Here is a 23,254-nt window from a genome sequence, read left to right on the forward strand (position 1 = left end):
GCTCAGAGCTGCTGCTGTTGCCGTTCTGTCTAAAATCTTCTCTGGTGTTTTTAGTGCCCGAATCAGTCACTCACATGAGATCAAATGGTGTCCAGAGCCATTGTAATGGGTCAAGCAATTAGTGTGCAGTGCGGAGCTGGCAGGAGCTGGGAGGAGTCGCTGCGGTTGCCAGCCAATGCTTATAAAACATGTGAGCGACGTAGTTTCTGTGAGTTGTTCGGCACGAACCTGGCCTCAGCACAGGGACAAAGCCAGCGGGAAAGCTAACAGTGTCCGAGGAAGTTTATTTCCTGCAGGAGAGCGGCAGCTGTGTGTGTGTGTGTGTGTGTGTGTGTGACTCGCACAGTGACACAAGGTCCCGTTTAAACCCCGAAGTTCCTCATCGGTGTATCTTGGCGTTGCGTCTCTCGTTTAGTTTCTGCTTGAACGAGAGAGAGAGAGCTTTAGCTGCGGATTGACCGTAGGTTCCCTGTCCCCGGTCGGTGAGAGCGATGCTTTCGACGTACGAATTGCCCGTGGAGCCTCGGTTCAGCAACAAGAACCACCTCAGGGGCTCGTCCTCTGCCCTCGGACAGCGAGGCTCCAAGACGCTGGGCAATCAGACCCTCAGCCCGGACAAACTGACCGCCAGAACCCAGCCCGACAGCCACAACGCCGACACAAACCTCCTCTCCCTCCTGCTCTTCTTCCACAGGTAAAGCAGGTGGTGGAGTCCTGCAGGGTAGTGATCAGAGCAAGCGAGAGGTCCTGGGTCCGATTCCCGGGTGGGTCAGGTCGGGGCGAAACCTTCGGCACGTTTCCTGACACCCCCCCGCGCATAGTAGGAAGCCGCTTGTTAGTTGATTTGATTTGATGGATCGCTTTTCTGGGGGTATTAATACTTTCAAAATAATACCAAATGCAGAGGTTATTATTGTTGACGTGACGCAGTGTTTCTGGGCTTTGCCTCTGCGGATCGACTGAGCGTTAAAGTCCACCGAGTGCTGAGCTACAGACTGCAGTGCCGTCCGGTGGTTCGGTGGTTCGAGTCCTCGCAAGTAAGAGGACCCGGGTTTGATTCCTGGGCAGTTTCCTCGCTCCGCACTCTCCCGCGCGCCTCTGCTTACCAGCAGTCGGCGGGAACCCACCCGGTGGTTCGTTGATTGGCGCATCGCTTTCTCGGGGGTAATAATCCCTTTTTAAAACCCAAAAACTTGGTCGCTCAATCCACGACGGTTTGTGGGACGTCGCTGTGCGCAATTGGCTGCCGCGATTCGCCCACAAAATGCGCAGTCAGTCGCTGCGCTTAGCGGTGTATTCTGTGAAGCGCTTCGAGACGGCCCGAAGATGTGATGAGGCGCCGTGTCAAGTGCCGGGATTATTATTATGATTATTATGATTATTATTGACAAGTTACAGTGCACAGGGTTCGGGCTGTGTGCAGTTGTAACGGAAGCATTGCACCGCTGCGGGTGGCGGTTTACAGTGATCGTAATAATAATAAAAATCCTTGCACTTGATACAGAGAGAAGTCTCAAAAGCACTTCACAGGATATACTGTCAAGTGTAGTGACTGTGTGTTGTGGGCGAGCCGTGGCAGCCAATTGCGCGCAGCAGTGTGTCGTATCTATTGCTCTGGTCTGCGTCTCCGTGTGGTTACTTTGGTTTAAATTCTGTCGGTTTTTTTGCTCGCGAACGCTCAGCAAATTTTTTTTTTAAGACGACATCTGTAACGTGACTCGAGTTTCTTATCCCTTCGCCACATCTCAAAGCGGCTCACGCAATAGTAATCGTAATCATAATAATAATCATAATAATAACAGCCCCGGCATTTTATACATCGCCTGATCACGTCATCGAGACGCCTCAAAGCGCTTCACAGGATACACCGCGAAGCGCGGTGACTGTGTGTTTTGCGGGCGAAACGCGGCGGCCGATTATGCACAGCGACGTCCCCACAAACAGTCGCGGATTGAGTGACCGCGTTATTATTATTTGTTTCTTTTAGGATAACTCTGAAATACGGTCACTAAATCTTTCCTGCGTCTCCCCCCCCCCCCCCCCCACACACACTCTCTTCATTTCTCCTCTCTCCTTCCCTCTCCCTCTTTCTCTCTCTCACAGTCCTCTCTTTGTCTCTCTCTCTCTCTCTCTCTGTTTTACACACAGGGTCATGAACGACTGATTCACTGGGGTTATGTTTACTGAATTTGCCTGTTGGCCGGGCAGGACGCTGGGAGGGAGGGAGGGAGGGAGGAGGGAGGGTCAGGGGAGGGAGGTTTGCGGGTCTGACGTGTGGAAAGCTCCCGGAGCAGTCTTGGATCCGGTTATAATCCTGAACAACGCACGGACGGGATAAACCGAACTCGGAACAGTTCTGCGGCTCCCAATGTTGTGAAGTCTGAACTTATCGTCAAATCTGCCTCCGTCCATGTCTGCGAAGCCTTCGGTTGTGGTTCGAAGCCTTTCCTCTCCCCAGTGCGGCTCGAGTCGGTCACACCCGCCTCCGAGTCAGAAAGTTGTGGGTTCAAGCCCCAGGTCGGGACTTTGACCCCCAATGCAGCCAAAACCCTCGTCGAGACTTCCACCACCTTCCGTTTCCTACAGTCCATTTCCTTACAATATAGCGCTTTGAGACGTCTCAACAACTTGATGACACCAAATGCAACGATTATTCTTATTTTAATGACCAAACCCTCTCTCTCTCTCTCTCTCTCTCTCTCTCTCTCGCAGTGGTTCCAGCAACAGCATGGTGGCCATCGACAACAAGATTGAACAGGCCATGGTAGGTTTGTGCGCGCGTGTGAGCGTGAGGTGCTCTGGGACGCTGTCCTGCACGAGGGGCACTATATAAATGCAAGTTGTTGTTGTTGTTGTTGTGCGTCTGCGTGAGAGGTGGGGCCCGGAAGGTACCTAAGCAATGTGCGAGACGTGCAGATGGGTGGCTCTGCCTTGGACTGTGGCGGTTACTAAGGGTGCGGCTGACAGCTGGCAAAGCTCGACGGTGTTTGTTCGTGTAAGTCTCACCTGCACACGTCGCTTGCCAACACTCTGCCTTCAAAGCCTATCTTTCATTCTATGTACTTCGTACCCCCTTCATTTTGAATGCTCTGACCGATGAGATTTGAGTGATTATTCTCTTTCTCTCTCCCCCAACACCCCCCGTCCCCCGTCCCCCACCCCACCCCACAAGCATACACGTATGTACGCACACCCACCCCCAGTCTGGCAAATGCCTGTTGTTCAAGCAGTTTAGTTTGCGCCCGTGTAGTGTTTTGCGGCTCCTCCTGTTGTGGTGTCCCTGTAACTCAGCGGTTAGAGCCCTCGCCTGGCAAGCGAGAGGACCGGGTGGGTCGGGTCGAAACGTTGAGCGAGTTTCCTTACTCCACGCGCACACACGTTTACGAGCAGTAAGTAAGAACCCACTTGTTAGTCAATTCGCGGATCGCTTTCCAGGGATAATAATCCCTTTCAAAAAAAAAAAATGGTCACTCGATCCACGACTGTTTGTGGGGAAGTCACTGCGCAATTGGCTGTCGGATTTTGCCCATAAAGCGCACAGTGTATCCTGTGGAGCACTGTATTAAATTCAAAGGTTATTATATTAAGTTATCGCACCTTCTCACGCCAGGAGGACGGAGGTCTCGCAGCGCTCAGCCACAGAGCGTGTCGCGTGCCGGGTGACTAGGGTCGCTTTGAGAGACTTGATTTGTCATTGCTCCTCACCCCATGTCTGGTGACAGGTCTGGTGACGCCTCTCCCCAGGGCATGAGCTCAGGGTGTGAGTGTGCGTCTGTGGTCAGCACTTCCCTCTGTGGTGGTGTCGAGCCCCAGATACTTACTGAACAAACAGGAAGCCACGACTTGTCTTCGTTGTATCATTGGTGGCCCCGAAACAAGTATTAATATACGCTATATAAAGGAAAACGAGCTTGAAACCCAGCCATCCGCTCTACAGCAGCCAAACCCATCACTCGCTGACTATGCCCAGTACCCTGTCTGTCTTACACTGGTCTGCTGGTATGCCTGAGGGAGAATCTGTTTATAAAGTAAGTCTGTAGACTGTTGCCGTGTGCGTGAGGACTTATTGCAGGGACTCTGTTTGCTGGGCCAGGCTTCTAAATATTAATTCACGCTGTCTGGGGTGTCGCTGAACGTCTCATAGCATTAGTCTGGCAAAAGACTTGTAACCAGGTGTGTCTTTGCGTGTGTGTATCTGTGTCTGCCCGTGTGTGTGACTGCCCTCTGTGTACATGTGTGTGCCCTCAGTATGCCCTGTCTCAGTCGCTCCAGGATTCACACACAGATACACACACTGTCTGAGTCGCGGTGTCTGTGCTGTGCAGGACCTTGTGTGTGTGTGTCTCTCACAGTCGCTGTCTCTGCTGTGCAGGATCTGGAGTGTGTGTGTGTGTCTCTCTCTCCTAAAGTCACTGTCTCTGTGCTGCGCAGGACCTGGTGAAGAGTCACCTGATGTACGCAGTGCGCGAGGAGGTGGAGGTGCTGAAGGAGCAGATCAAGGACCTGATGGACAGGAACTCGCTGCTGGAGCGAGAGAACTCCCTCCTGAGGTCACTGGCCAACAAGGAGCAGCTGTCCCAGCTCCACGCACAGATGAGGAGTGCGGGCAGCAGTGGGGGCTCCTCAGGCTCCCCTCACACCAGCACGTCCACTGCCTGAGCCCTCCTCTGCCTCTACAGTGGGTCACAAAACACTACAACAGCAGCAGAAGCCAGTGCCAATGGCGTACAGAACAGGACTACACTCCAGGATCATAGCAACTGCACCTCAGCCTGCGGCTCCCAGCTTAGCGGACTGACTGACTGACTGACTGACTGACCGACCGACCGACCGACCTCCACAATGCTGCTAATTTGGCATTCGTCGCCTTTTAATGAGACTGGGCTGTGTGTGCGCGGGAGGGAGGGAGGGAGGGAGGGAGAGACACAGAGTTTATTTTTGCTTTACTTTTGTTCAACTTACTGGTTTGGGGAACGTGGTCTCACTTGAACAACAAGAGAAAAGGTGGCTTTAAAACAACTGACCGGCTGTTCATGGGTGAGGGGTGGAAAGGTGTCAGTTTTTTGTTTAATATGCCCACTAATCTCACACAACCCCGCTCGGCCTGACCTCTTCCAAGCCGTCAGTGGTAACGGGTAATCGCGCACACCCCAATCTCCCGCCTCATGTTGTTACGTGCCATTTGTTCCTTGTTGTGGGGGGGAACAGCAACTTCTGCATAAAAGTGCTTTATTAATCGACACAGCGTACCTTGCTGCACCAGCACCAGCTATAGATGGCTGTCTGTCTGCTGACTAAACGTTTCCGCCTTTCTACAAACAAACGGCCAGCAATAAGCGCCAGAGAGAACCCCTTTTTGGGGGGTATTTTTTTTTCCTTCATCCACGACAGGAAGGGGTTTCAGAACTGCTTCTTTGGGATAAACGGTGCGAGTGAGCGAGTGAGTGGTCAGCCAATCTGTAGAGGAATTGCAGCCTCGGTAGAGATGGGTGTTCAGGAAAACAGAAGTATCTGCGGTTGATGGCACCTTGTTTTTGAAGCGTGATGTGTCTGTGCCGGGGTCTGGTTAGACCAGTGTGTTGTTTGGCTACTCGAGGCTTGGCATGTTCCACTTGCAACTAACCAGATGTGTGATGACAGCCCGGCCCGGCCCGGCTCATCGGCAGGACCTGGAAGTGCAGACCAGTCACTGGGGCAGAGAATCCTCCCCCTCAGGCTCCTCTTGACCCTGCAGCCAAAGCCCTAACTAACTAACTAACTAACGGGGAGGATGGTCCTCGCTGGACAAGCAGCGGGAAAGCTTGGCCAGACAAACTGTGTGTGGTTTCAGCTGGTTGGACTCCAGCAGTTACCCCAATACACGCTCTGGGCTCCCACCAAGTGTTGGCTCTCACCAACCTGCGCCTAATACTCTCCGGAATTAGGTAAGCAGGAAGCGTCCCTCCCGGGAGAGAGAACGTTCCATTCCAACAATCTGTCTCTGGGATTTCCATGTGTAGGTGGGATGTGGGGAATTCTCAGCTTGGGTTGGAGACTCTTAAGCAACGGTGATGGGTTTCCGCATGTGCCAGACATCCAGCTGACCCCCAAAAAACCTAGATATATAGCTCATTGACCACTGGACGTGAGCAAAAGGGAATCCTGATAGAACTGAGTCACTCTAAACTTCAGACGTGAGGGAACACCTCCAGCGTCCTCAGCTTCCCGAGGAGGTTAGGCCATTGCAGTCTGTTGATCGATGAGCCTTTTCACGTTGAGGGTCACACCTCGAGTGCATTGCACGGAACCTGACGTGGGGGAGGGAGTGAATTGCGAATTGGTCAAACCAGACATCTTGCCAACTTGCATTTTCATCGTCCGTGGAGCCGGCCGGAGAGAGCATGAGGGAGGGAGGGAGGGAGGGAGGGGAGGGTACGGGTGAGTTTATGCTAAATGAGCGGCTCGTGAAGGGAGATAGATGGTTTGATGCAGTCAGGTACAGCGCTGAGAGAGAGAGCAGAAATCGAGGGCTGGGGATGACTGAACCAGCCAAAAAGGCTTTATTTATCCGAAGACTTTGCGTGGAAGTGTGTAGGGCCAGAGAGTCAGTTTACTCGTGTTCGTGAGGGATTTTTAAAAAGAAAAAATGTCTTAATGCCTGTACCTTAAACAGACTATTTTCCACTGTATATAGTTTCCAAATTGCTGTTGATAGAGCTCAGGCCAATGCATTTATTTCATGAAATTATAATAATAATCCTTGCATCTGATATCGCGCCTTAACACGTCTTCGAGACGTCTCAAAGCGCTTCACAGAAGTATACTGTAAAGTGTATTGACCGTATATTTTGTGGCTGAGACACGGCAGCCAATTGTGTACAGCAGCGTCTCACAAACAGTCGTGGATTGAGTGATTTTTTTTAAGTATTATTACACCCGGAAAAACAATCCGCCAATCAACTGGATTCCGGGGTAAACAGAGGCTTGTGTATGGGGAGTAAGGAACTATGCCCAATGTTTTGCCCTGACTCGCCCGGGAACCAAACCCGGGTCCTCTCGCTTGCGAGGCGAGTGCTCTAACCACTAGGCTGAAGGACTCCACAATTGGACTGTGTTGGAAATTCTTTATAATTGGAATGTGTTGACGCTAAAAAAAAATCACTGGTTTATAGATTTTCGGGGATAAAATCTTGCAGTTTTAACCCATTCCCCCCCCCCCCTTCCTCTATTTACATTTATTAACTTTTTTAAAAAAAAAAGTAATCCAGTCGGTGATAGAGCACATTTAACATTTTAAAAACAAATATTGTGTCAAAGTTTAGTTCAAAAACCCTTTTGTCTTAAAGTGGGTTAAGCCACAGGTCAGACCCCAGTCAGCGGCGGTTCCTGAGCCAGAGTACAGCAGCCGGACAAAGATAGCTGCGTCCGAATGGGTTTGTGCCTATTGCATTGAAGTTGTTTGCTGAGGTAAGCGCCTGCTTATCCACATCGCTGCCGACCAGGGGATGACATTCCCTCTGCGCTGGGCTCTGGGGAGGGCGGGGAACGGGAAACCTCGGAACTGATCTATTGAGTTGCTTTGCTTCTCACTATCTCTCCCCTCATTCTTTTCAGTGGCAAGCTGTGGGTTTAGCTGGTTGGACTCCAGGAGTTACCCCCAATGCACACTCTGCCCCCCCCCCCCAAACCTTGGCTCTTGCCAACCTGTGCCTAATACTCTCAGGAATTAGGTAAGCAGGATGTGTTCCTCCAGGGAGAGAGAGAGAGAGAGAGAGCGTTCCATTCCAACAATCTATCTCTGGGAATTTCCGTGTGTGGATACATGGAATTCTCAGCTCGGTTTGGAGACCCTTAAACATGGTGATGGTTTCTGCTTGTGTCCACTGACACTATAGGGACAAGCTTTATGGGGTGGGGGGGGGGTGGGGGGAAGCTAATTGAATGGATGATATTGATGGCAATTAATGGATTGTGGTTGGAAAGGTTTGGGAACTGAGTAGAGAGTGTCGTGGGAAGGAGGGAGGAGGAGAGAGAAGGTACGAGTGCAGGAATGAGGACTGAGCGGAGGGAATGGGACAGATGTGGAGGCTACGGTGTGGGGAGCAGACACGGCCGGGGACAGAGCGTGGAGAAGGAAAACCTGCGGCGGCTTTGACGAGAACTTTCCTGCGAGGTGATCTTACTTTACATGTGTCGTATAAAATTTCAAATCGATTGGTTTCACATTGAAATCCGGGCTGTGAACGTGTTGCTTCGCGCTGGACTGCCTTCTGCATTCCAATGTCGCGAACCGCCCCTGGATAATCTGTTGAAATTGGCGGCGTCGGGGAAAGGTCACTTGTACAAGCCACAGAGAGAGAGAGAGAGAGAGAGACGCCTTTGCCGTGACGGAAACTTTGGCATCGCGGACACACGCGGCGCGGAGGAAACTGCTTGTGTCACTGACAAGAGATTACTCAACAGACTAAGGGTTAAATACGCAGCAAAGTATTCAAAGCAAGTTGGTGTCCAACCTGCCAATGGGGAGGGAGGGAGGGAGGGAGCGAGAGAGATGCTGCCCCTCTCTTCCGTGACTTCTCTCACCCCAGTTTTGGGGCGTTCGGAAGTGGCCAAAGTGATAGCTTTTTTTTTCTCTCAAACCCACGGCCACAATTGTGTATTAGCTCTGCAAACAAAATTGTATTTTCCTTTTTCATTCCAAATGTTCTAATAAAAAAATGACAAAGCACTTTCCCGCTCGGCTTTCTGTGTCGTTTTGTTACTGGTCTTGTTCTGGAACCTGTTAAAATTGAATATGACACTTAATAATCCTTACATTTTCTGCAGCCCGTTTCATGGCGGGAGGACATAAAATAATAATAATCCTTGCGTTTGATATAGCGCTTTATCACATCTTCCAGAAATTTTGCCCTGACGCGCCCAGGAACGCTCGCTCCAGGACTCCACGGGACCTTTTGGCCAGGAAACCAGTGAAAACCAGGAAAGCACCACGAGGTGAATGGTCACCTGCACAGAGATCCGATGGTCGAAATCCACAACTTTGGTGAGAGTTCGCTACCAACTGAGTGTTCCAAAAGCTCCCGAGTTGCGTTGAATCCTATCGGCAGGTCGTGGTGTTTGTCTTGCGGGTTGTAGATGAGTTTCAATGTGGGGAAATGTGAGGTAATGCATTTTGTTAGAAAGAATGAGGGGCAATATAGGCGATAATACAATCTTAAGGGGGTGAAGGAACAGAGAGACCTGAGGGGGGCAGGTAACTGAATCCTTGAAGGTGGAGGGACAGGGAGATAAGGCTGTAAAAAGGGCATATGGGATACTGGGCTTTATAAATAGGGGATAGAGTACAAGAGTCAGGAGGTGATGATTAACCCATAGAAACACTGGTTAGACCTCAGTTAGAACACTGCCCCAGTTCGGGGCCCCACACTATAGGAAGGATGTTAAGGTATTGGAAAGGGTATAGAGGAGATTTACGAGGATGGTACCAGGAATGAGGGACCGTGATGGTGAGGAAAGGCTGGAGAGGTTAGGATTATTCTCATTGGAGCAGAGAAGGTTACGAGGACCTGATAGAGGTCTTCAAAATCATGAGGGGATTTGATGGGATAGAAAGGGACAAACTGTTCCCACTGGTGGGTGTGTCGGGGACTTGAGGTCATAGATTCAAAATAGTCTCTAAAAGAAGCCGAGTGGAGGGGAGAAGACATGTTTTCACGCAGCGAGTTGTTGGAATCTGGAACATTGCCTGAAAGGGCGGTCGAGGCCGATTCCATAACTACTTTTAAAACTGCGGTGGACGGGTATTTGCGGAGGACGGGTTTGCAGGTTATGGGGAAAGGGCCGGGAGTGGGACTGACGTTATTTGCTCCATTCAGAGAGCGGCACAGACTCGATGGGCCGAATGGCCTTTTTTGTGCTGTACAATTCTATGATTCTATGATCAAAGGTTGAACTGTACTTTCTGATGATTCATGTAGATCATTTAGCAGGATTTGCTCAATCAGTGACCCACCAATAGGTGGACGTTTTAGAAGCAATTGGGCATTGCTGAGTTTAGATTGAGGTTGGTTAAGGAAGTTGGAAATTGATATGGTTATAATAATAATAATAATCCTTGCATTCGATACTGCGCCTTATATCTTTTAGACATCTGAAAGCAAAATATACCGTGAACTGAATTGACTGTATATTTTGTGGACAAACTTAGGGTCAACTTCCCACAAACAGTCGTCAATTGAGTGACCACATTATTTTCTTTTTTGGAGGGATTATAACCCCCAGAAAAGCGATCCACTAATTGACAGAGGCGTGTGTGGGGTGTAAGGAAACTTGCCTAATGTTTTGCCCTGACCTGACCCGTCCGGGAATCAAACCCAGGGCCTCTCGCTTACGAGGCGAGCGCTCTAACCACTGAGCTACAGGACTTGTAGAAATAAATCAGAACCAACAAAGAAACAGTTCATCATTAGGACCTGATTAAGGTTTGACTATCCGGATGGTGTCATCCTCTATTGCACCACAGCTCGAATTTATCTTTTGTTTGGCAGAGGACTGTGTTTACAAGTCATTGCTTGACATCAATATCAAATGAGGGCAGCCCTTGCGGTATAGAGACCATGTGACTGATCTTTACCTTTGTGCCTAATGATAAGAATCTCGGTACAGGAGGAAGGGCAGTGAGCGCCGAAGCACTGCCACGGAACTATAAATCCTGAATAATCTTTGCGTTTTATACAGTGCCTTTGACATCGGGAGGAAGTCGCAAAGATTTGATTTGGGCTGGAGATTATATTCAGTCGAAATAGCTCCACACACTCTTGTTTCTATCGACAGCGACGTGCTGAGACCTGGCTGCCAGAGTAGGTAGAATGGGTGAAAGTTTGCCATTTGTATTCACAGTCCTGGCCTCAGGTGTATACCTGATAAGATCCTGATATTTATCAGGATGGTACCAGGAATGGGGGACCTCAGTTATCAGGAGAGGCAGAGAAGCCGGGATTATTCTCCTTGGAGCAGAGAAGGTTAAGATGGGACTCAATAAAAGTTTTAAAAATGATGAGGGGATTCGATAGGGTGAACAAGAAGAACCTATCCCCACTGGTGGGTGGGTCGGTAACCCGAGGACACTGATTTAAAATAGCTGTTGAAAGAAACAGAGGGGAGGAGAGGAGAAATGTTTTCACACAGCGAGTTGTTGGGATCTGGAATGCATTGCCTGAAAGGCCGGTGGAAGGCGATTCCATCACAACTTTTGTTGTTATCGACAAGAAGTAGATAATTATTTGGGATGGACAAGTTTGTAGGGGTGTGGGGAGAGCGCGGGGGAGTGGGATTGATTTGGAAAACCTCTTTTCAAAGAGCCGGTACAGATACGATGGGCCGCACGGCCTCCTTCTGTGCTGTATAATTCTATGATTGTATGACAAAGGGTGAGGCAGTTGTTATGCAACTTTCCGGTGTAGTTTCATGTCTACACATTTCACATAGGAATAGGAGGCGGCCATTCAGCCCCTCGAGCCTATTCCACCATTCTATAAGATCGTGGCTGAACTGTACCTCAGCTCCATTTACTTGCTTTTGCCGCATATCCCCTGATACACTGACCTAACAAATGTCTGTCCACCTCAGTCTGGACAATGTGAGTGGATCCAGTCATAATCCATAACCTTTTGGGAGAGGGAGAGAGAGGTCCAGCTTTCCACTACCTTTTGAATGTGGGTGAAAAACTACCTCCTGATTGTCACTCCTAAATGCCCGGGCTCTAATTTTAAGATGATGCCCCCCTTGTTCTGGATCCCCTCCCACCCACCGGAGGAAATAGTTTCTCTCTATCTACTCTATCGAACTCCACAATGGGTGGGTCATATCAGTAGGAAGTAGTAGCTATGTTACATTTACACAAGTTACAACTCACTCCTCGTCTGTGTCCTGTTCAGTTGGACATTAAAGATCTCCTGCAGCGCTGTTGGGAAAAGCGGAGGGCGTCTCCCAGTGTCCTGGCCATCAACCCCCAGATAAAATTGACCACGGCTGTTTGTGGGTCATCGCTGTGTGGAAATTGGTTGCTGCGTTTCGCCCACAAAAAATCAGTCACTACAACTTACAGTAAGATTCTGTGAAATGCTTTGAGAAATCTCTACACATCAAATGCACCAAATCAAATGCAAAGATTATTATTGATTATAATAATAATTAACGACTGCATTAGGGTGATCAGAAAGAGTGGCTGAAGCCAACTCTAACCCTAACCCAATCTTCAGCTGCCTGAACCTTCCCTTCCCCACGCCTGAGTCACTAGTGATTATATCACCACCCTGATTTACAATGCAAACTATCCTCGATTCCAAATTGATTTGTTTCTCAGGAATGTTTTTAAGCAATAGTGGAATTGATTATAAACAGCCGCACCCCGACTGTTACTAGCCAGGGTTGTGCACTTACAGGATTTCGTAAAAACACCAATGATTCATTTGTTTCATGAGAGAATTATTGCTGTTATCTTAAGTCCAAATCCCTTTCTGCATTCAGATGGATGTGCTGAGGAAGGTTTGATTGCCCCATCTGGAGTCCTGGAGCTCAGTGGTTAGAGCACTGCCTCGCAAGCGAGAGAACCTGGGTTCGATGCCCAAGCAGGTTAGGTCAGGGCGAAACATTGGGCGAGTTTCCTTACTCCATACGGGGGTAATAATCCCTTTAAAAATAAATAATAATTTGGTTATTCAATCCAAGACTGTTTGTGGGACACTACTGTGCGCAATTGACTGCTGCATTTCGCTCACAAAACACAAAACATTACACTTTGCAGTATATTCTGTGAAGCTCTTTGAGACATCTCAAAGACGTGATATGGCGTTGTATCAAATGTAAATATTATTATTATTATCATCTTGTGACATAGGAGGGTTGTGTCGTGTAGAAGCTGTGCTCACTGCAATCCAACTGATACATTACGAAACAGCCATCAACTCATAAACTTTAAAAAAAAAGGTAATTAGGCTGGAATCAGTCCACACCTATAATTTACATACAGAAATTTACAAGAATCAGACCAGAGATGAGGAACTAGAATTATACAGAGCGACAAGAGAGGCTGGGATTGCTCTCCTTAGGGCAGAGAAGGTTGAGAGGAGATTTAATAGAGGTGTTCAAAAGTATGAGGGGTTTTGATGGGAGTAGATGGGGAGAAACTGTGTCCTCTGGCGGGTGGGTCGGTAAGCAGAGGACACAGATGGAAAAAGAACCCGGAGGGGAGACGAGGACTCAATTTTACCCAGAGAGCTGTTACGGTCTGGAATGCACTGCCTGAAAGAGTGGTGGAAGCAGATTCGATAATAGCTTTCAAAAGGGAATTGGATAAGCACTTAAAAAGGAACGATGTGCAGGACTATGGGGAGAGAGAGTAGGCAAGCGGGACTAGTTGGTCGCTCTTTCAAAGATGAGCCGAATGGCCTCCTTCTGTGCTATAGGTTTCTATGAATTTACGTTCTTATAGCAGAAGCTGGGAAGGCAGGGTAAGGGGCAGGAAGTGGCTCACGGCTGGGTTGAGAGATAATGTAATAATAATCCTTGCATTTGACATAGCATCCTATCATATCTTCAAGACGTCTCAAAGCCCTTCACGCAATGTACTGTAAAGTGAATTGACTATATTTTTGTGGGCGAAACCTGGCAGCCGATGGCGCACAGCAGCGTCCCACAAACAGTCGTGGATTGAGTGACCAAATTATTATTATTATGTCATAGCTATGAGATATGGGCCGCTGTTGTCATACTCCCGACACCCTAAATCCCCCCTCAATGCCTCCAAATGCAGTACATTTCCTACCCTTTTTATTGGTAAGGAAACACCTTGTCCCACTCACTGAAATGATTCAAACTGAGAAAATGACCTTTATCACTTGGTCCAGTTAAAACACTGGGAGGGTGTGGATCAAATAAATGTTAAAATAAAAGCTCACGCACGCTCAGCTGTATACGTGGACAACAATGTTCAGGGAAATAAAACAATTTATTACTGGTGAACAAAAAAGGAGAGAATGGGTGTGCGTATACTGAAGTTTTTATGGCTGAATGTGACAGTTTCCAAGGCAATAATGTTCACTGCAAAAACACTCTTCTAAACAGGGCAGAGAGCACAGTAAGATACGAGGCTTCACCACATCAACATGTATTTGCAATAATAATAATGCCTGCGTTTTATCGCGTCTTTGAGGCGTTTCAAAGCGCTTCACAGAATATCCTGTAAAGTGAACTGACTGTATATTTGTGGGCGAACGCGGCAGCCAATTGCGCACAGCAATGTCCCACAAACAGTCGTAGATTGAAAATGACCAATTTATTATTGTTTTGTTTTTTTGGAGGGATTATTATTATGGCTCTGTGTGGAGTAAGGAAACTTGCCCGAGGTTTCGCCCTCTGCCTGGGATTGAACTCAGGTCTCTCGCTTGCAAAGCGAGTGCTCTAACCACTGAGCTACAGGACTCGCATGAGCTACGTGCGAAGGGGGTAATTACAATTTATATAACAAAGTGCATCAGGATTCAGAGACCATTTATTACAGAGTTCCCAGTGTTCAGAAATCACCAATATCAGGGCATCTTTGCAGAATATATTGTAAAATAGGTTGACTGTATTTTGTGGGTGAAACGCAGCAGCCAATTGAGAACAGCAGTGCCCCACAAACAGTCGTGGATTGAGTGACCAAACTAGTATTAATTTTTCTGAGATGGATTATTACTCCCGCAAAGCAATCAGAGGGAGAGGGAATTTTCTGAAGTTGTGGTTTCACCTTTGATTCTTAATAGTAATAAAAATAATAATAATAATCCTTGCATTTGATTAAGCGGCCTATCACGTATTCGAGACGTCTCAAAGCGCTTCACAGAATATTGTACATTTTGTGGGCGAAACCTTAACAGGTTCTGACTTTCCAATACAGGCTCTTTGACTTGTGTCCCTGATTACCAAATACCCTATTGAGATATCTAGTTCACCCAAAATACCCTTTGAGATAAGAGCTTTTTTTTTTAATATGTCTTTTTAACTGACACGCCTCGAGCTTGCAATTTACCTCCAGCAAACGTCATAGAGGCCAACCACCGCAATCAACCTTTGATCAAGTATCCCCCCTTTGCCTATATATGCAGAAACAACTGTCACCATTTCCCATCTAGCTCCTAGCAGCGCACTGATTAGGATATATTTAATTATGAGGAGCTTAAAGTATTATAAATCAGAAATTATTATCACAGTTGCTCTATGTGTTATTGGACTTTCATCGGGAGCCAGGTAAGTGTACTCCTGCATTGAATTTTTTTTATCGTTGTTTGTGAGAGCTGTAGATTTATATGAAATTTGGTCTGATTTTAATAATAATAATAATAATAATAATCCTTGCAATTGAGACATCTCAAAGCGATTCACAGAGTAAAGCGAATCGACTGTACATTTTTGTGGGCGAAGCACAGCAGCCAATTGCGCACAGCAGTGTCCCACAAACAGTCGTGGATTGAGTGACCAAATTATTATTTTATTTATTTTTTGGAGGGATTATTACCCCCGGAAAAGCGATCGGGGTCCTACTTACTGCTCGGTGAGCAGAGGAGTGTGGAGTCAGGAACTTTCCTAAAGTTTCACCCTACCTGGTAATCGAACCCATATCCTTCGCTTGCGAGGCGAGTGCTCTAACAAATAAGCTACAGGAATCCACACTGGGCTTGTAAATACATATCGGTGCAGTTTTATTGAAGTCAAATTGGAATATGCCCTTCAATGATTAATTTGGAGATAAAGATTCTGAATCCAGTCTGTAAAATAAATAGCAAAATTCTCTGTTAAATGGCCACAGACTGTCTTTGAGATTAATTGAATGAATAATAATAATAATACTTGCGTTAACTCGGTTGTTGAAGGTATATTTTGTGTACTATTGTAAGTGCCATATTAAATGTAACAATTATTATTAATGATCACGTCAAATAGTTTGTCATAAAATTTTAAGGCAGTTGAAATCATAAGATTTGCTGCTAATAACTAGATGTATTTCTTTTTGTTGGATGACTTGGTTATATAATGCACTCTTTCCCACAAAGAGTACAGTTAATTCATTTTACAGTATATTCTGTGAAGCGCTTTAAGACGTCTCGAAGATGTGATAAGGTGCTATGTCAAATACAAGGACTATTATTATTATTGCCCGACAACACTACTATGTAAAACGCTAATAGTGTGGGCTACATAAAACACTGAAGCTTAGGATAAAAACACTTGCAATTCTTTGGAGGTGATAAGGGTATTAGTAAGCTCACCTCGTCGGGCCAGTGAAGAACCCACGTTTACCAGAATCAAAGTTTGTCTGTAGGTCCAACAAAGCAGTTTAATCACATATTGACAAGTGTCTGAATATCATGATTCATACATTTGATATAGTGCCTCATCACATCATTGACACGGCTCAAAGCGCTTCACAGAATATGTGTTGGTCGATTCGCTTTCCAGGATAATAATTCCTTCATATAAAAAAAATTTGGTCACTCAATCTAAGACTGTTTGTGGGACAGTGCTGTGCACAATTGGATGCCGCATTTCGTCCACAAAATATAGTCAATTCACATTACAATATATTCTGTGAAGCACTTTGAGGAGTCTCGAGGTTATTATTATTTTTACTTACCTTAAGGGATTATAGATAATCACTGTTGTTTTCTCCACAGACCAAGAAAACCACCAGACAGAAATTCACATGGGAAAGTAAACGTTTCAGAGCTCTCCAGTACTAACTCAGGTCAGTACAGTACAGGCTTGGAAATATAGAGGAGCGATCAGATAAACTGGGCATGTTCAAGCTGAAGAGAAGTGGTGATATGATTACGGTCTTTAAGATTCTGAAGGGACGATAATGTAGACCTTGATAAGCTGTTTTATCGTGTACTGAACAGTAGAACCTGAGGACATGGGTTGCAATTGAAGGGGGGGTAAATACAGAACAAATCTGCGGGAACACTACTTCTGTGAGTGAGTAGTAAGAGTGTGGAACAGGTTCCCGGGTGGAAGCAGGAAGTGTTGTTTGTTTCAAGAACAAATGAGATAGATTTCTGCTAGAAAATAATACCCGGGGGAGACAGTATTATAGTTTGGGACACAACATGTCAAGTGACTGCCAGGATGGTGGAAGGCGAACTAGATGGAACTTTTAGTCTTCTTCGCCTAGCAAATTCTTATATTCTTATATGACCGAAGGTCCTAAGGGAAATATTTCAACATGGAGGGGAGCATTGAGAGTTTTGGGAAGGGCTGGGTGGTGCATATTAGACTCTGGACTTACACCCAACCTTGGATGAATGCTCCATCTTTGTGATATCTGTTAAAGGTCACAACCTGATCTCCACCACATAACCAAATTGCCCACAGCTTTACTACAGCCAATCTGACTCATCAGTAGAGTAGCGTAGACAGGGAGAAACTGTTTCCTCTGCGGGTGGGTCGGTAACCAGAGGACACAGATTTAAGATAATTGGCAAAAAAATCAGAGAGGAGTCAATGAGACATTTTTTTACCCAGAGAGTTGTTAGCTCTTTCAAAGGGCCAGCACAGGCACGATGGGCCGAATGGCCTCCTCCTGTGCAGTAAGATTCTATGATTCTATGATTAACCCAGAATTTCAATCCTGAAATACTTTTGCCTTGATTCTGTAATGACTTGATAAACGGTAAACTTGCAGCCCAATTGCAAACCGATCCCAATACATAACTTGTTTTAGTTTCTGCCGTACGTGTTGGTATATTGAACCACTCCTATAGTTAATGGCGGGTAAAATTCAGAACAAATCTATTCACCCAGCAAATTTTTATGTTCTTATCTTATAGATATTCTAACGTTCTGTGATTTCAATGACAATTCAAAGCCACTCTGTGAGTGGTCTCAAGCAACGAATGATCAAGGAGATTGGAAACGAATTTCTGGCTCAACCCCAACTGAAATCACAGGTCCTGAGGGAGATTATCCAGATGGAAGTAAGTGACTAACGCTAATTGAGAAGATATTCTGAATATAATCCTAACAACCCAGTGATTCATTTGATTTTATGAGTCCTGTAAGATAGTGGTTAGAGCACTCGCCAAGCAAGCCAGAGGACTTGGGTTCAATTGCCGGGCGGATCAACGTGAAACCTTAGGCAAATTTCCTTATTCCACACACAAGCCTCTGTTTACCTAGCGGTAAGTAGGAACCCAGGTGTTCGTCGATTGGCGGATCGCTTTTCCAGAACTAATAATCCCTTCAAAAAAAAAAAAAATTTGGTCACTCAACCCCGACTGTTTGTGGGACACTGCTGCCGCGTTTTGCCCACAAAATATAGTCGATTCACTTCACAGTGTATTCTGTGAAGCGCTTTGAGACATCTTGAATATGCGATAAGGCGCTGTGTCAAATGTAAGGATTATTATTATTATTGATGATGAGCAGAAAAGAAGTGAAATGATCCAATAAATGAACGGTTGGAGTGAGTGACCAGACATCATTGTGTTTGAATTGCAGCTGGTTATTATATCTACCAAGAGGCTGATGATTTCACTGACGGCCAGGCTGCCAAGCTGAACAGCCCATCTGTGACAGTATCGGGAGATGTGTGTGTACAGTTCCGATATTTCATGTATGGAATTGATTCAACCAATGCTCTGAATGTCTACGTGGAAACGTCGACCATCGAGAAGAAATGGAGTTCAAAAGGAATACAGAGTAATGTTTGGTTACTTGGAACAATCGATCTCAACTACATGACGTCAACTAGTATAAAAGTAAGGCAGTTTGAATTAACTATTTCTTAGTTGCTTTATTTTTTTTATACCACCATTGGCGGTCAGGCCTTCAGCCTCTCTGCCCCCCACCTTTTGGAACTCAATCCCACAGTCCTTTCGCCTCACTCCCCCTCTTGCCTCCTTCAAGGCACATCTCAAGACCCTCCTCTTCGGTCGTGCCTTCCACCACTCTCCTACCCCTACCCTCCCTGCACTCTACCCTTCTTGATTCAACCCCCCACTCGGGTCCAAATCTCTGACTGTCCAGCGTCTTGGGACAAAATGAAAGATGCTGCGTAAATGTCATTTGTCGCTGTTACTACTTTGTGTGAACTGCCTTACTTGTGTGTAACACTCTGCCTAATACAACAGGTGATTTTTGAATCTGTTCGAGGGGCCACGAATTCAGCTGACAGTGCTTTGGACAATATTTTGATCCGGAGAGGAACCTGCTCCGGTAAGTTTTGTTTCTGGAACTGGCTTGAGTTGCTGATTCTTATCGTGTTATTTAAGAATTGGGATGTTGGAATGAGGAAAGGGCACTCAGCTCACCAGCACGTAGATTCTGACCAGACCAGTTTTCATGCTTCCCTTAACCTGAACCCATATCCGCTTGTGAGGTACTTGCGTGGAGTCCTGTCGTGTAGTGGTTAGAGCACTCACCTCGCAAGCAAGAGGAGCTGGGTTCGATTCCCGGGTGGGTCAGGGCAAAACCTTAGGCAAGTTTCCTTACTGCACACACACGCGCGCCTGATCACCTAGCAGTAAGTAGGAACCCGCTTGTTAGTCAATTGGCGGATCGCTTTTCCAGCGGAAATAATTCCTTCAAAAAACATAATAATTTGGTCACTCAATCTATGACTCTCATTGACGGCAAAATAGCATGTGTGGAGTACATGTTTTTCTTCCAACAGGTTGCATCCACAGCTGTGGGTTTGATGAAATGGACAATCTGTGTGGCTGGACTAATGAGGGTTTGGCATTGTGGGAACAATGGTCAGGGGAGACTGAGACTGACGGCACTGGGCCAGATGATGACCACTCTAAACCAGGCCGTAAGTACCATTTATTCCACTCCATCTTCTCCTCTTTCGTTTGTCTTCGAGTCTTGTAACTTATTGGTTAGAGCGCTCATCTCGCAAGTGAGAGGACCTGGGTTTGATTCCCGGGTGGGTTGGGGTGAAACTTTCAGCAAGTTTCCTTACTCCACGCACACGCCTGTTTCCCAGCAGTAAGTAGGAACTTGCTTATTAGTTGATTGGCAGATTGCTTTCCGGGGATAATAATCCTTTAAAAAAATTATAATAATTTGATCACACAATCCACGATTGTTTGTGGGACACTGCTGGGCACAATTGGCTGCCACTTTTCACCCACAAAATATACAGTCGCATTTTACAGTCTACCTGTGAAGCGTCAATTCAGTTTACAGCATATTCTGTGAAGCGCTTTGAGACGTCTGGAAGACGTGAAAAGCGCTATATCAAATCCAAGGATTATTATTATTATTATGAAGTGCTTTGCGATGTCTCTGGGATACTATCCCACATGAAGGGTGCTATATAAATGCAAGTTGTTGCTGCTGCGTCGTCTCAAAGACGTGATAAGGCGCTATATCAAATGCAAGGATTATTATTATTCAGTACTTTACATTTGATTCTATTTTATTGCCTGTTTCTTGCAGTTGGTAAATATTTGTTGCTGGACTCCGCCTGGACGAATCCCGGGGACATCAGCCTACTAAAGAGTACAACCTTCACTTCAAGCGAGTGCCTGACATTGTCATTCTATTACTACATGTTTGGCACTGCTACTCAAATGAAGCTGAATGTGTATGCACAGAAACAAGGCAAGTACGGAGTGGAGGACAGTTGTATGTACATGTCCTCAGTTTGTAACAGCTCAGCCGAAGGATGGCAACTCCAGCACTACATTGTGGAGCCCTGCAGCTTAGTGTCTTGGGACGTCCTCCTGACATAAAAGGCGCTATGCAAATGTAATCTTGTTGTTGTTGCAGTGGTTAGAGCACTCACCTCGCAATCGAGAAGACCTGGGTTCGATTCCCGGGAGGGGCGAAATGTTACACAAGTTTCCTTACTCCCCGCACACGCCTATTTTTACCTAGCAGTAAGTAGGAACCCAGTTGTTTGGCGGGTCACTTTTCTGGGGGGAATAATCCCTCCAAAAAATTGTAAAAATACATGTTAAAAAATAATAATAAGTTAGTCTCCCAATCCACGGCTGTTTGTGGGACACTGCTGGGTGCAATTGGCAGCCACGTTTTGCCCACAAAATATATACAGTCAATTCACTTTACAGTATATTCTGTAGCGCTTTGAGGTGTCTTGAAGATGTGCTAAGGCCCTGTATCAAATGCAAGGATTATGATTATCATTATTTCCACCAATAGGAGACGGTCTGGGCCAACCCTTGTTCAGCCTGGTTGGAGACCAGAAGCAAGGCTGGAAGAAGGCAGAAGCCATCTATAGAGGAAACGCAGATATTCAGGTAGGCTGAAGTTCAGCTACATGTTTCTGATTAAAGGTCTGGTCAAGGGGAAGAGGTGCTTTCTTACGGGATGAGCAGGAGCCTTCAAGATCAGTACCTCTGTTAGTTGGCGCTTTGCAAATGTAATTTTGTATTTATTAGTTCACGGCAAAATTACAGCAACTGCTGACTGGAAAGCAATGACTTGGACTTCAAGGATCCTCTGGCACCTAAAATCTGGTGGTCGGCACATGGTTTCATCCCCACTATTGATAGACACGACTTCACTGGATATATTTTGTCCGTTTCCCGGTTGTGTTATTTGTGGAGTCCTGCAGCTTAGTGGTTAGAGCGCTCGCCTTACAATCCAGATGACTGGGTTTGATTCACGGGCAGGGCGAAACTTTGGGCAAGTTTCCTTGGGGGTAACAGGACTTTGTGGGACCCTTGTACATACATCTAAAGCACCTGAATCCCTTGTTTACATTCCAGCCTGTAATTCAATCATATTATTCTAAATATAACTTTACATTGTATCCTGTGAAGCGCTTTGAGATGTCTCAAAGACATGAAAAGCGCTATACCAAATGCAAGGATTATTATTATTATTAGCGGAAAGTTGACCACCTTTACTGCTAACCGTCTGTTTCAAAGAGTTTCAGTGATTTTGAAATGATCCGCTATTTTCCAGTTCATAATTGAAGGTATCCGAGGTGAGACCCCAAAATCAGACATCGCCTTGGACAGTTTCTGTGTGGAAAAGTGCCAACCAGGTAAGATATTCCTCTCTATCAAGCGTCAGACTGCCTTTTAGATATGATCCTAATTTAAGTGTGTTATTTACAAATAACTGGGATTATGCTGCAAAACACGTGGATTATGTACACTATAATACTGCAAAGGCTGATAAGGGTCATGTGTAATAGAGCATGATCCCAGTTATTAATATTAACTCACTCCCAGCGATCCGTTATTCTATAAATAATCTCTAACCCTAAATTAAATTCCGGCCTGTTCGATTGGTAGTCTATAATTCACTCCGAGGAATGTTATTTTACAATAAAATATTGTTGTTACGATGCAGGATCCACAAGCACCACAACATCACCACCAACTGGACCGACCACCACCAAAAATCCAGGTAGGAGCAACGATTGGATACTTAATTATATTCCAAGATGAGGTTATGTGACATTCTTCTGCACATGTAAACCACCTGAATCCCTCAATTACACTCCAGTTTGTAACTCACTGTCAGGGAACTATTAATCTATATATGTAATCCCTAATAATGACATTCTGTCCGGTTGAGAGGTCTGTAATTCACTCCTAGGAATTGACATGTTATTTTATAATATTGTCTTTACGATGCAGGATCCACAAGCACCACAACATCACCAACAACTGGACCGACCACCACCAAAAAACCAGGTCAGAGCAACGATTTGATACTTAATTATATCCCAGGATGAGGTTACGTGACATTCTTCTGTGCATCGAAACCGCCTGAATCCCCTGCCTCTCCCTTCAGGCCGCCCAAACCCTCATCCGCGCATTTGTTACATCTAGGCTCGACTATGCCAACTCCTTGCTTTGCGGCCTTCCCAACTCCTCCCTCCACAAGTCGCAGAAGATCCAGAACTCTGCAGCTCGTGTCCTCTCCTGCATCAGGCTCCGTGACCGCACCCTCACCAAACTCCAGCGGCTCCCCTTTCCTCAGAGGATAGAGTTCCCTGCCCGGCTCACCCCACTATCGGCGGTCAGGCCTTCAGCCTCTCTGCCCCCACCCCTTGTCATTTCATCCCACAGTCCCTTCACCTTGCTCTCTCTCTTGCCTCCTTCAAGGCACATCTGAAGACCGTCCTTTTCGTCCGTGCCTTCGGCCACCCTCCTTAGCCCTGCCCTCCACCCCTCCTGATCCCAACCCCCAGCTCGGGTCAAATCCCTCACTGTCCAGCAACTTGGGACATCCTCCTGACGTGAAAGGCCCTGTG

General features: G+C 46.4%; 1 protein-coding gene and 1 non-coding gene across 2 annotated transcripts; one reads left to right on the forward strand and one right to left on the reverse strand.

Annotated features, from left to right (window-relative positions):
- Positions 1–10,330: 10,330 nt before the first annotated feature.
- trnat-cgu lies at positions 10,331–10,404 on the reverse strand. The gene has a single exon. It is a non-coding gene; the product is annotated as a tRNA-Thr (tRNA).
- Positions 10,405–15,156: 4,752 nt separating this feature from the next.
- LOC103191137 (zonadhesin-like) lies at positions 15,157–22,987 on the forward strand. Its single transcript, XM_042345549.1, has 12 exons — positions 15,157–15,267; positions 16,692–16,762; positions 17,844–17,990; positions 18,514–18,773; positions 19,146–19,230; positions 19,688–19,828; positions 20,458–20,646; positions 21,187–21,281; positions 21,952–22,033; positions 22,345–22,401; positions 22,635–22,691; positions 22,932–22,987. The coding sequence occupies exons 1-12, from the start codon at positions 15,188–15,190 to the stop codon at positions 22,985–22,987; spliced, it is 1,320 nt and encodes a 439-aa protein (XP_042201483.1). The 5' UTR covers positions 15,157–15,187.
- The last annotated feature ends 267 nt before the right edge of the window (positions 22,988–23,254 follow it).

This window comes from Callorhinchus milii, unplaced genomic scaffold (assembly GCF_018977255.1).
Source record: "Callorhinchus milii isolate IMCB2004 unplaced genomic scaffold, IMCB_Cmil_1.0 Scaffold60, whole genome shotgun sequence".
NCBI classification, from domain to species: Eukaryota; Metazoa; Chordata; class Chondrichthyes; order Chimaeriformes; family Callorhinchidae; genus Callorhinchus; species Callorhinchus milii.